The sequence below is a fragment of the Achroia grisella genome, unplaced genomic scaffold (genome assembly GCF_030625045.1).
Source record: "Achroia grisella isolate CSIRO2021 unplaced genomic scaffold, CSIRO_AGI_Agris_v1 utg537, whole genome shotgun sequence".
NCBI lineage: Eukaryota > Metazoa > Arthropoda > Insecta > Lepidoptera > Pyralidae > Achroia > Achroia grisella.
Window position 1 is genome coordinate 1,610,542 of NW_026712923.1, and position 13,274 is coordinate 1,623,815.

General features: G+C 50.6%; 1 protein-coding gene across 1 annotated transcript in view; it reads right to left on the bottom strand.

Moving 5' to 3' along the window:
• LOC131847512 (dystrophin, isoforms A/C/F/G/H-like) overlaps positions 1-13,274 on the bottom strand; it is an 80,261-nt gene that overhangs the window by 15,328 nt on the left and 51,659 nt on the right. The window contains exons 5-21 of the mRNA XM_059197093.1: positions 11,322-11,460; positions 10,249-10,370; positions 9,571-9,769; positions 8,027-8,184; positions 7,469-7,645; positions 7,156-7,388; positions 6,756-7,080; positions 6,439-6,681; positions 6,123-6,353; positions 5,888-6,035; positions 5,074-5,814; positions 4,859-5,001; positions 4,241-4,628; positions 3,972-4,116; positions 3,024-3,168; positions 2,498-2,650; positions 970-1,404 (exon numbers count right to left, since the gene is read on the bottom strand). Of these exons, the coding sequence (XP_059053076.1) occupies positions 970-1,404; positions 2,498-2,650; positions 3,024-3,168; positions 3,972-4,116; positions 4,241-4,628; positions 4,859-5,001; positions 5,074-5,814; positions 5,888-6,035; positions 6,123-6,353; positions 6,439-6,681; positions 6,756-7,080; positions 7,156-7,388; positions 7,469-7,645; positions 8,027-8,184; positions 9,571-9,769; positions 10,249-10,370; positions 11,322-11,460 (4,125 nt within the window). The remainder of the gene's footprint in view (positions 1-969; positions 1,405-2,497; positions 2,651-3,023; positions 3,169-3,971; positions 4,117-4,240; positions 4,629-4,858; positions 5,002-5,073; positions 5,815-5,887; positions 6,036-6,122; positions 6,354-6,438; positions 6,682-6,755; positions 7,081-7,155; positions 7,389-7,468; positions 7,646-8,026; positions 8,185-9,570; positions 9,770-10,248; positions 10,371-11,321; positions 11,461-13,274) is intronic.

Consider the following 13,274-nt stretch of genomic DNA (forward strand, 5'->3'; position numbering starts at 1 on the left):
TATCTAGGTAGCTGTGTCCCATATTTTACATTTGTTTTCTGTAAAACTCGATAGCAACTGCAGTATCACACGCTCGAGAACAGAGTGGAAGTAAAACGGGTATTAGCGATTTTTTAGAAATAAAGGCAAACTCGATAACACAATAGGAACTTTATATTTGACAAGTGAGTGCCTCGAGTGAAGCGATGAGTGAAATGAGTTGATCAAACGCTTACAGAATATCAATACAGGTCTAAATAATTCGGGTCAGATTGCCGGAAGTAATCACAATAGAGGTCATTGTGTTTACATAAGCCTAGTCAGATGCGATTATGACAATAGTGCGAGGACATGTTATGGCATTGTCGTTTCGTCGTTGTAGCGACTGGTCTGCTCTTATCACTACGACTGATTTAATCTTATTGTGTACTAGCTTTTCCCGTGATTTCGTCCGTGTGGATTTTTTTTTAAATAAAAGTGGTATGAATTATTCTTATTATCTGTTACTTATTGTGTGTATATGTGTGTATGTCTGTTTAGTGTTAAAATAGTAATCAAAAATATATTTTTTAACTATTCCAATGGAGTTATTAAATGATCGTATATATTTCTTTGATATGCACTGATTGTGTCTAAGTTTATGATGTCACTATATTTGTTCAACAATTGTTTCTTTAGAGGACACTGCAAATTAAACAAGCATATGGTTAAACTAGGCCTATGCACGACAAGAATCTGCAGATTTTGTCAAATTGAAGCCCACTCACGTATAAACGAAATATTTCTTTTGGAAAGTTTACACTTTTTCCCGAGGAGATAAAAATCATCGCTTCTAAGAATATTCTTCAATTCTTGTCCCTGACGGGTCTAGATAGCGAACTCTGAAAAAGGGCGAGCACAATGGATGTATGCAGGTCGCAGTGCTACAGGTGCTACAAGCATCTGACAATAGCCTAAACAACTTAATAAGTAGTGAGGAGGGTAACTGACCAGGCAGTGCCGCAGCTGGAGTCTGACCGCGTCGGGGTCGGTTGGCGCGGGCTCGCGCTCGGCGGCGTGGTGGTCGTCGCGCACGGCCCGCAGGCGCGCGGCGGCGGCGGCCAGGCGCGGCGCCGCGCGGCCCGCGGCCCGCAGCGCGGCGGCGGCGGCCCGCAGGCGGCGGCCCGCGGCCCGCAGGCGGTCGGCGAGGCGCGCGGCGGCGGCGCGGCGGCCGGCGGCGGCGTGCGCGGCCACCTGGCGCGCGGCGCGGCGGGCGGCGGCCTGGTGCGGCGCCAGCTCGGCCGCGAGCCGGGCCCGCGCGGCGCCCAGCTCGCCCGCGCTCAGCGCCTCCAGCGCGTCCAGCCACTGCGCCACCTCCTCCAGCGACTCCTCCGACCGCGCCGCCGACCGCGCCTCCCGCTCCAGCGTCGCGCCCTGCGCCGCCGCCTGACCCGCACATATCCATCAATCATAGCGACTTATCATTACATACTATAAAACGAAGTCGCCGTCTGTCCGTCCCTAGTATTGCTTAAATTTTTAAACCTACGCAAAAGATTTTAAGGCAATTTTTTTTTAATAGATAAAGTAATTCAAGAGTAAAATTTATATACATAATATATGTACACTAAAACGTAGCCGAGACAAATAACTAGTAAATGATAAGTCCGAGCTACTTTCCAACTTAATTTATTGAATATACGATAATTGAGTAAGGACTAATACTTGCTTGTTAATAATTAGTGTACTAAAAAAGAAAAGATGTGTGTGCACATTATATGAACACGAAGCAGTTAGACTACAGCATGAGGTTTTTCAAAAAGGGTATATTAAGATTTCTTAAGGGTCGACAACACGTATGTGACACCCCTGGTGTTTCAAAGGTCCATAGGCTACGGTAACCGTTTACCATCAGATAAACCGTATGGTTGTTTACCACCTAAGTAGTATAAAAAAAATTTATAAAATGCTGACGACTGTACGATAACATACTGTACAAGTAGTGTACACGAAAATAAATTATAACTATAATTAATATAAATTATCCTTACCAAAATATATAACATAATGTATTTTATTGCCCTAAAAATAGTAATTCTAAATAGAATTTATATATAAGTAACCAATATATATATATATAATGTCTATGATACTAGTATAAATACTACTAGTAAATTCTCTGTATGTTGCATATTTCATAAAAATGTAATAGTTTATAAGAAAAATAACTAACTATACTTTTTGTTGCTCTCAATAAAATATATTATTATTATATTTGCTTAATAATAATATGTAGAAATATTAAAAACAGGAGATGTACGCAATGTACAGTTGCAGTCCACCCGTCGGGCGTCTAAGACTGGCGTCCGCATTCATTAGCGAGACAGCAATCCTTTCGGTACTGTCCTACTGAGTGCGCAAATAAAGGAGCATTTTTACTTCGTCCTCCGACCGTACGATCCCTGTAAAATAATGTGTGTAAACATGTTAACGAACAACCCCCGCCACACAGCAGTACACGGCTGGCCGGGTGCCTCACCTCGTCCCGCAGCTGGTGCCAGCGTGTCGTGATGGCGTCCACCTCGGCCTGCACCCAGCCCCGCATGATGTGCGCGTCGGCCAGCTGACGGCCCACGTCCTGGATGCGCGACAGACGCTCGTCGCTGTGGTTCTGGATGTAGTTCTCCAAGTCCTAACACCGATCCAAATAAAACATTAACGTTTTATATAGAATTCGATCGAGGATTATATAACTGTACACGAAACTTTGTTATTGCAACCTTGTTATTACAATTTTTAAATGGTATTACTTGTCAGTCTCAATGATATTGCGAGCAAAACGAAAATATAACTAAACTCTTATTAAATTAAAAAAAAAATGAGGACAATATATTTTAAGAAAATTTCATTAAATCTTTTCTACTCATTTTTACGTGAAATATTAACACATCAAATTTTGGCAGTAATTCAGCATTTAACATAAGTTTTTTTAGCTTGTGATATTATATAACAAAAGCAGAGGTAGACAGAAATGAAAACGAAGTGGGGTGGGGGGGTGTAGTTACGTATAGTTCGTCAGCGATCTCCTCCGCGTCTGCGGGCGCGTGCGGCGAGCGTCGCAGGCGGCGCTGCAGCCCGTCCAGCCACGCCGCCTCCTGCGTCAGCCACGCGCGCAGCTCCCCGGACTCCAGCCACGCCTCCGCCAGCACCCTGCGCACCAGCCCCGTCACCTACATCCTCCAGGTCCAAAACTTGTAAGACGGTTAAGACAGTTGTGCTATGAAGCTGCGGTTCAGAGAATGAGTTGAGGACAATACCGAGCCGCAGTGTTTGCTAGCATGCATCTTACAAGTTTTCGACCAGCTCGCTCCAGCGCGCGTTGAGCTGCGTGACGTCACGCAGCCGGGCTAGACGGCGTGCGTCTATAGTCAGCCGGGCACGTACTTGTAGCGCCGTAGACGGCGTGCGTGACGCCGCTCCAGCGCGCGTTGAGCTGCGTGACGACGCAGCCGGGCACGGACAGGTAGCGCTCGTAGACGGCTGCGTAGACGGCGTGCGTGACGCCGCTCCAGCGCGCGTTGAGCTGCGTGACGTCACGCAGCCGGGCACGTACTTGTAGCGCTCGTAGACGGCGTGCGTGACGCCGCGCCAGCGCGCGTTGAGCTGCGTGACGTCACGCAGCCGGGCACGTACTTGTAGCGCTCGTAGACGGCGTGCGTGACGCCGCTCCAGCGCGCGTTGAGCTGCGTGACGTCACGCAGCCGGGCACGTACTTGTAGCGCTCGTAGACGGCGTGCGTGACGCCGCTCCAGCGCGCGTTGAGCTGCGTGACGTCACGCAGCCGGGCACGTACTTGTAGCGCTCGTAGACGGCGTGCGTGACGCCGCTCCAGCGCGCGTTGAGCTGCGTGACGTCACGCAGCCGGGCACGTACTTGTAGCGCTCGTAGACGGCGTGCGTGACGCCGCTCCCGCGCGCGTTGAGCTGCGTGACGTCACGCAGCCGGGCACGTACTTGTAGCGCTCGTAGACGGCGTGCGTGACGCCGCTCCAGCGCGCGTTGAGCTGCGTGACGCGGCGGGCGAGCGTGGCGGGCCGCGCCGCCCCCGGCCCCTCCCCCGCCTCCGCCTCCGCGCCCGCCGCCACCAGCACCTCGTGACCTGCCGGAAACAATCCCAGGTTCATTTGAAGAAGTGGATCGCTTTAGAGTCACCTCGGGCCCGTTTTTCTGCCACGAAATAATGATAACGAAGATGTCGAGTATAGAGTACGATAGATACTCACTGGCTTCGTTCAAATCTCTAAACTCCGGCGTCTTTTCGTCGCACTTGTCCTTGAGGGTTTGGTAGCGCACTTTCATCTGATAGAGCTCCGCCGAATCGCCGATGTTGCATTCCTCTTCCTTCGGAATCTGCTCCTCGATGCCCTGTAGCCACTCTTCGATCTCTCCGATTTTCCGGAACACGCTTTCCGTCTTCTCCAAAGCTCTACGGAGACTCTCGTTCAATTTGAACGAAGTTTCCGTAACGGATTCGAACTGTCTCCTTAACTCTTTGGTGTCGGCTTGTATTGTTTTGGAGACACTATCGTCACAATCTTCAAGTATTGTCTCCTTCAGTTTTTCTATCGCCTCCAATTTCGACTTATAAGCGTCTTTCTCCCCATCAAATTTCTATAACAAAGTAAAATTAACGGCATAGGAATTTTATTAATTTCGCATTTACAATTGCGGAAAAGAGAGGATTCCAAATACCTGCCATCTGACAAGTCTCTGGATTGAACTTGTTATAAAAGTGAATAAAGTGAGAGCTGTGTATTAATAACATAGAAGACAATGGCACACTGTTCCATGACTCCATGTAAATGCTGCAAAAGAGCCGGCGAAAGAGTCACTAGACTTACATTACTGGCATCCAGCAGCTCCTCGAGACGCGGCAGCTCACCCAGCGGCACGAGCTGGTGCTGGCTGACGAACTGCTGTACGCTATCCAACCAGCGTGACAGCTCTTCTTTCTCCTCCTGTATTCGCTTCAACATCTCCATGCCTACCGACAAAATCAACCATAAGACAACAGTCCACTTTAAATATAACCTACGATGCATAATTACACACTGACCTTTTTCTAGTTTCCCTATCTTTTGCTCCAGTAACGTTTTGGAGTCTCCAAACCGGGTGACCAAGTTCTCGAGACTGCTGCGCAGATTCAGATCCTGCAAGCTCCCTTTCTCGTAGTGCTGTCGTCGTTGCTCTACGACGGCATCGTAGCTGGACTGCAGCCGATCAAACTCGAGCCGCAACTTCCTTAGCTCGTCCAGTTTGAGCTCCATCTCGTCGCGCGTCGTCACCATAGCGTGCTCCGCTATGATCTCACTCTCTATGCTCTGTATTTTGGCTTGCAGAGTTTTAAATTCATCTTCCTGGTCTCGGGGTTTCTTATTCAGAACGAGCTTCATCTCAACCTCCCTGTTACTGAGCTGCGTCAACAGTTCCTCGTAAACTTCGTTAATTCGTTTCGAATCTATTTCGATCTCGTCCTTGTGCGTTTTCGGTAGCGATTTAGTCAGTAAAATTATAGTTTGTGCATTCAGTTCCTTCAGTTTCATCTCGAGCTGCTTCACGGCACGGATCTTATTCCGCAAATGTATCAACCGATTATTCGTGGGCGGATCCGTTAACATCTTATCCTTCCACGCTCGGATATCGTCCAATTCTTTCCGGAACGTTTCTAGAACTTTATAAAAGTTTTCTTTGTCTTCTAGAAGGTTCATCGTATTTCTTATCTCGAGCAGAGTTCTTTGAATGTTTTCCCATCGCTTCTTTAGTTCGTTTATACTGGTCGCATGTTGTTTCGCTTCATCTGCAACAATAAACGTTTAGTTATAGATTATGAATGAATGAAAATACCGAAATAAAGGTATATGTAGCCGCACCCTGCAGTCCGCCGCGCGCGAGCCGCCGCTGGATCTCCTCGACGTGCGCGAAGTCCGCGCGCTGTACCTCGATTTCCTTCTCGATGCGCTCCAGCGTCGACGGAATCTCCCTCCTCTTGTCGCTCTTGTCTTCTAATTCTCCTTTGCACTGTAACGCGTCGATCACATCAGAATACGTTACAATTTTTTATAATTTATGCTCGCCTCGAATCCGATAATAAGCCACTCCTCCTACCTTGTCCAAGTCAGCTTCGGCGGCGTCGGCCCAGGCCTCGAACACCTTGTACCCGAGCTGGAAGTCTGCACGCTCGGCCGCCGCGTCCGACGACAGCCGCATCTTCTTGGACGAGCGCGCGTCGTCGGCCGCCGGGGCCGGGGCCGGGGCCGGGGGCGGGGCCGGGGGCGAGGCGGAGGCCGTCGGCGTCTCCGGCGCGTCCATGTCGAACTCGAACCCGAGCTCTTTTATCTGTCTCCGAGAAATTAAATTTTAGTGAGACTCGCCGGTAAGGAAGCGACGGAGCGTCGCGGAGTGGGTACCGCAGGGGCCGCACCCGGGAGGCCTGCACGTCGACGATGAGCCGCAGCGCGTCGAGCCGGTCGTGCAGCGCCTCGGCGCGCGCGGCCAGCGGCGCCAGCTCGTCGCCGGCGCCGGGCTCCTCGCGCGCCAGCCGCAGCGCCAGCTCGCCCTGCGCGGCCGCCGCCGCCTGCTGCAGCGACAGCGCGCGCGACACCGCCCGCAGCCGCTCCATGCGCTGCACCACCTCGCCCACCTCGCTCACCGGGGTCGCCTCCATCTGCACGAGGGCGGTGCGTCATCGACGTGTGTGGTGAGCGGTGCCTCGCCTCGACCGCCTCGGACGCGGCGTACCTGTTTGAGCGCCTGCTCGTGGTCCTGGCAGCCGCGCAGCAGGTCGTGCTGGCGCGCGATGAGCGCCGCCCTGGCCGCGAGCCGGGCGCGCTGCTGCTCGGTCCAGCGCCACACGTGCGCCCAGCGCTCGCCGAGCGCGCGCAGCTGGTCCTCGATGTCGGCGGCGCGGTCGTCGGGCGCGGCCTCGTCCTCCACCACCACCACGCAGTCGGCCAGCGCGTCCACCAGCGGCTGGTGCCGCGCCAGGTCCTCGTGCAGCGCGGCCACCGCGTCCAGCCCGGGGCCCATGCGCGAGATGCGGTCCTCGGTGAGCGTCAGCCACTGTCTGCGGAGAGCACGCGCGTCAGTGCCGTCGACGGAGACCACGGAGGAGGCTCCGGCCGCCGGGCGCGGCACTCACCGGAACTCGTCCAGATGGCGCTGCTGCTGCTGCATGAGCGCGGCGTGCACGTCGGTCTGCCGCCGCATGGCTCTCTGACGCAGCTCCTCCCAGCGCTGGTTGAGCAGCCGCATCTGCAGCCGCACCTCGGCCGCCTCGTCCCGCGTGAGGCCGCCGTCGCTCATCAGCCGTGCACCCTCTTCCAGCACGCCACCCACGCGCGTCTGGTGCTCCGCCAGCTCCAGCAGGAACCGCTGCCGATGAGAGGGAACAGTTAGAGGGCCGCCGGCGAGCGTAACGGTGGCCGCAGCTCGGACGAGAGCGTCGTCGTCACCTCGTGGTCGTGGAACTGGCGGGTGAGGTCGGGCAGCGCGGCGGCGGGCGGCGGCGCGGCGTCCAGCGCCTCCTCGGCGGCCAGCAGCCAGGCCAGCACCTCCTCCAGCGCGCTGCCGTAGCCGCCCAGCTCGCCCGACGCGGTGGTCGCCGTCGACAGCGGCCGGCTGCGCCCCGCCTGCAGTCACACCACCCTCAGACGGTACGCCACCACTATCTACCACCGTCCTCGGCCTCACGATGCAGTGAACCGATGGACGACAATGATATACTTTAGTAGATTAAACTTGTCGATTGACGTCGTTAAAAACTCTGAATAGAACCATTGAAATAAACTTCGTTCGAACGAAGAATGATGAAATTATATTCATACGTCTCACTGAAGAACTACTGAAGTAAGGGGAAGTAAGATTTCCCGGCATTAACGAGTAATTCTTGCGATTACGAACTCTAACTGTGTAACACTAGACTCCTTTTTTTAATGATAATTCGGTAATTGACGATAATGCTATCGTTCAATGTGTGACGGTGACGTTACCCCAGCCATATATACATCCACGTTACGTACTTCGGTGGGGGGATCAGCGAGCGGGGTGTTGTGGTCCGAGTGCAAGCTCTCCACTTCGGCGACGTCCTCGCTGGAGTGCGGCAACGATTGGAACAGGCACATCAGGTACGTCATGATCGACTTCTTGTCAGGGTTCGGAGTGTTCACATCTGCAGCGAGGACACGTAATCGATCAGGGTGGTGAAGAGGGTAGACGAGTGAAAATAAAACGAATAAGTGGCTTAGTTTTTAGAGAGTAATGTAAAATTATTATAATATATGTATATATATACATTTTTATGTTATTGTTAGTGCTGTGTATGCGAGAGATCCCATTCTCGACGCCAATGTTGTATATGTGAGAGACAAGTGAAACCAACGCCTGCTATAAGCATACTGGTTATTAACCGTTGTGAGGCCGTGAGGTGTTGTGGTGCAACCGTTGTACTATATATCTAAATATATAGAACTCAAAGGTGACTGACGTAGTGATCTATCAACGCACAGCCCAAACCACTGGATGGATCGGGCTGACATTTGGCATGCAGGTAGATGTTATGACGTAGGCATCCGCTAATAAAGGATTGATGTGGAGGTGGGAGTGCGCGAGGTGGAAGGCGTGGTCGAGGCGGGCGGCGGGCGGCCGCCGCAGTCGTGGTGGAGTGTGTCGTGTGGTGTGTGGTGTGTGGTCACCCTCGGGGTCCAGCAGGCGGTCGATGTGGAGGTGGGAGTGCGCGAGGTGGAAGGCGTGGTCGAGGCGGGCGGCGGGCGGCCGCCGCAGTCGTGGTGGAGTGTGTCGTGTGGTGTGTGGTCACCCTCGGGGTCCAGCAGGCGGTCGATGTGGAGGTGGGAGTGCGCGAGGTGGAAGGCGTGGTCGAGGCGGGCGGCGGGCGGCCGCCGCAGTCGTGGTGGAGTGTGTCGTGTGGTGTGTGGTCACCCTCGGGGTCCAGCAGGCGGTCGATGTGGAGGTGGGAGTGCGCGAGGTGGAAGGCGTGGTCGAGGCGGGCGGCGGGCGGCCGCCGCAGTCGTGGTGGAGTGTGTCGTGTGGTGTGTGGTCACCCTCGGGGTCCAGCAGGCGGTCGATGTGGAGGTGGGAGTGCGCGAGGTGGAAGGCGTGGTCGAGGCGGGCGGCGGGCGGCCGCCGCAGTCGTGGTGGAGTGTGTGTCGTGTGGTGTGTGGTCACCCTCGGGGTCCAGCAGGCGGTCGATGTGGAGGTGGGAGTGCGCGAGGTGGAAGGCGTGGTCGAGGCGGGCGGCGGGCGGCCGCCGCAGTCGTGGTGGAGTGTGTCGTGTGGTGTGTGGTCACCCTCGGGGTCCAGCAGGCGGTCGATGTGGAGGTGGGAGTGCGCGAGGTGGAAGGCGTGGTCGAGGCGGGCGGCGGGCGGCCGCCGCAGTCGTGGTGGAGTGTGTCGTGTGGTGTGTGGTCACCCTCGGGGTCCAGCAGGCGGTCGATGTGGAGGTGGGAGTGCGCGAGGTGGAAGGCGTGGTCGAGGCGGGCGGCGGGCGGCCGCCGCAGTCGTGGTGGAGTGTGTCGTGTGGTGTGTGGTGTGTGGTCACCCTCGGGGTCCAGCAGGCGGTCGATGTGGAGGTGGGAGTGCGCGAGGTGGAAGGCGTGGTCGAGGCGGGCGGCGGGCGACTTCCGCAGCAGCGCCGCGAAGTCGAACAGCTGCGGCCGCCAGCGATGCAGCAGCGCGTTGAAGGCCAGCCCGTCCGACCACGAGCTCGTGAAGTTCTTCACGTCCACGCCCGCGTAGTTCTATACGGGAACACATACACACACACATGTACGACTAACACGACGACAGATCGATTCTTTATAAGAATTATGTCATACTCGTGAACGAGTGCTGCTAGTGAGGACTAATCTGTTCAGATTATGGACACTGATCAAACTTTTTTACTTTTGACAACATTGCAATAAAATTTGCTGGTGGTCACACTATTCTCGAAAGTAGTAAATCAATATTTATTTAAAAGAGCACCACATACAAGTTTCTTGCTCATTCTTCTTGTGATGAATATTCGAAAGTGCTTATTTTATTTGAATAAAGATTATTTCTATTTCTATAGTCTGTTCAGGTTACGGATACTGATCGTTGTTGACAAAATTGCAATAGCATCTGCTGATGGTCACTCTTATTAATTCTGAATCATATGAATATAGGAAGACGCTAGGGCACACTCGGGATTCGAAGAAGTTCCCTACGCAAATTTTATTACAGTCGAATACCTTACCTGTGTGTGGGTACGGCACCAAGCCAACAATGTTTTCTCCAGGTTGGTCTGCTGCAACTCCGACATCAGGTCCTTGAGGTGGTAGTGCACCTGCCAGTGCAGGATTATGCTCCATACCAGACCTATACATGATATCATTGCAATTAGTCGTATATGTCATAAGAAGAATGTCACGGCGCACTCTTTAGTTAGCCTCTTTCTAGAAAGATCTAAAAATTTAACACATAAAATGAAACTAAGTGAATGACAATATGCTCAGAATAATACCAAATAATCTGGTAAAAAAGCAAGAGCCAAATATGCATTCGTTCTATTTTAAATTAATTTAAATTATCAGCTCACTAAATCCGAGTACCTATTCACTACAATCGATGAGAGGAGGACGGGCCAATGCCGAAGGGACAAGGGACGAGGTGCGGGGTACGGGGGCAGAGGCGGGGCGCGGAGAGCGAGGGGCAAAGTATGGACGACGAGGGGCAATGCATGGAGGACGAGGGGCAATGCATGGAGGACGAGGGGCAATGCATGGAGGACGAGGGGCAAAGAATGGAGGAAGAGGGGCAAAGCATGAAGGACGAGGGGCAAATAATGGAGGACAAGGGGCAAAGCATGAAGGAAGAGGGGCAAAGTATGGAGGACGAGGGGCAATGCATGGAGGACGAGGGGCAAAGAATGGAGGAAGAGGGGCAAATCATGAAGGACGAGGGGCAAAGAATGGAGGACAAGGGGCAAAGCATGGAGGAAAAGGGGCAAAGTATGGAGGACGAGGGGCAAAGAATGGAGGAAGAGGGGCAAAGCATGGTGGACGAGGTGCAATGCATGGAATACGAGGGGCAATGCATGGAGGACGAGGGGTAAAGCATGGAGGAAGAGGGGCAAAGCATGAAGGACGAGGGGCAAAGAATGGAGGACAAGGGGCAAAGCATGGAGGAAGAGGGGCAAAGCAAAAAGGACGAGGGGCAAAGAATGGAGGACAAGGGGCAAAGCGTGGGGGGCGGAGTGTGAGGGTCTTGGAGGAGGAGGAGGAGGAGGAGGAGGAGGGGGGGGTTGTAAGGGGAGTACGGTGTAGATACCGAGTATGAGCTTGGGGTTGCCGTCGACGACGTCGTTGCTGCTGATGTTGACCAGCTTGACGCCGTTGGTCTCGAGCACGTGCAGCGCGGTGTTCACGTTGTTGATGTGGTGCACGCGCATGCGGCCGCGCTCGCGCTTCTGTCCAACACAACACCACACACTCGGATTACTATACATATATATACTGTTTATTTTATACACTATCAACATATAAATAAGTTATAATCTATACATATAAATAAAATTGGAGTGTCTGTTTGTAATATTGAAATACCCAGTTTTTACTACATGCATATGAATACAAATACGGTACATGGACCAAAATATTTTTTTTTACAATTTTTGTCTGTCCGTTTGTTCCGGCTAATCTCTGAAATGGCCGGACCGATTTTGACGGGACTTATTTTGGCAGGTAGCTGATGTAATAAGGAGTAACTCAAGCTACTTTTATTTTAGAAAAATAAAGTTATATTCCACGCGGACGTAGTCGCGGGTATAGCTAGTAGGTTAATAAGAATGACAAACAAACTTATACCCCACCTAACGGTGAGTGGTGACTGTCGTATATATGTAATACATCATGTGGTCATGTGAGGCAAATTGGTGCCTATTTAGATCCTCAGACTCCTCAGATCTTAAGCCTTACACTAAGACTAAGATATCTATTTATATCTTAGTCTTAGTGTAAGGCTTAAGATCTGAGGAGTCTGAGAAAAAATAAAATTATTTTTCTTTAAAAACAATGTAAAGTGTAATCACTATAAAATACAATTTATTTTGTAGCTTTAAATATGTGCTTCCAACAATTACATGCAATTCAAAACTGTAACTATATATTTGCTCTAAAGTTCTCATCAATATCTATACAGTATTATGTTTTTTAAAATTTTGTTTTCACTTTTTGGCGCCAAAATATTTTCACTTTTTATATAGATTTATGCACACTAAGGAACATCCTATACAGCTATGTTGGTTGTTACTCTTAATACAGTCTTAATGATAATTATTTTATTTATCAACATATAAATCATAGGATATTTAACAATGTCTGTGGGCATTACGAGGCCACAAATATTAGTCTTAGCCTGAGGATTACGATATCTAGTAATTTGACTCTTCAACCAAAACAGCTTACAAAGCAAGCTACTTGACAATTTCAATAGGTGACACTCAGATATATATATAACTTTGTAGAAAGTCTGTACAGTAGATACTTGGTAGATTTTTTAGGACATAACATTACTACTGCCATATTTTTTAATAGAGTGAAGAAAAGGCGCGATTCAATAAGGACACAGATGATAGTGTTACCACATGAAACCTCTATTTATAATGCCTCGTAAAATAATTGTAATTAAAAATAAAAATAAAAACTTCTTTCTGTCAACGCTGTCTATCATTTATTATTATTTTTATTCATTTTAAATGCATTAAAAATGAGAAACACAAACAGCTATCACTCATCTTTTACGACGAAACGGTCGCTTTATGAACTAACAAGACAAAGAAGTACCACTATTAAAACACAGATGGCGCTACCAGTCACTAAACAATGCTTTTTGAAAACTAAGCTAAATTATTTACTTTAAATTACAAGGGATGCAATATCTAATATATAAAATTCACGTGTCGCGGTGTTTATTACCAAACTTTACCGAAACGGCTTTACAGATTTTTATTAATTTTTTTTTGCACCCTTCTACCATCAACCCCTATATTTAATATCGATATTAATTTATATGGCAATACATTTACCGGGACAGCTAGTAATCATTATAAAAATATATTTTCACGTCAATATATTCAGTTTATTAATTACTAGTAAGCAGGGGCGGATCTACCTAAGGGCTTTTTGGGCTGCAGCCCAGGGCCACATGAACACAAAGGGCCCCCAGCCCCCACTGAAAACAATAGGCGATATTTAAAATAAAAAAAGTAGCTGACCCACGTAA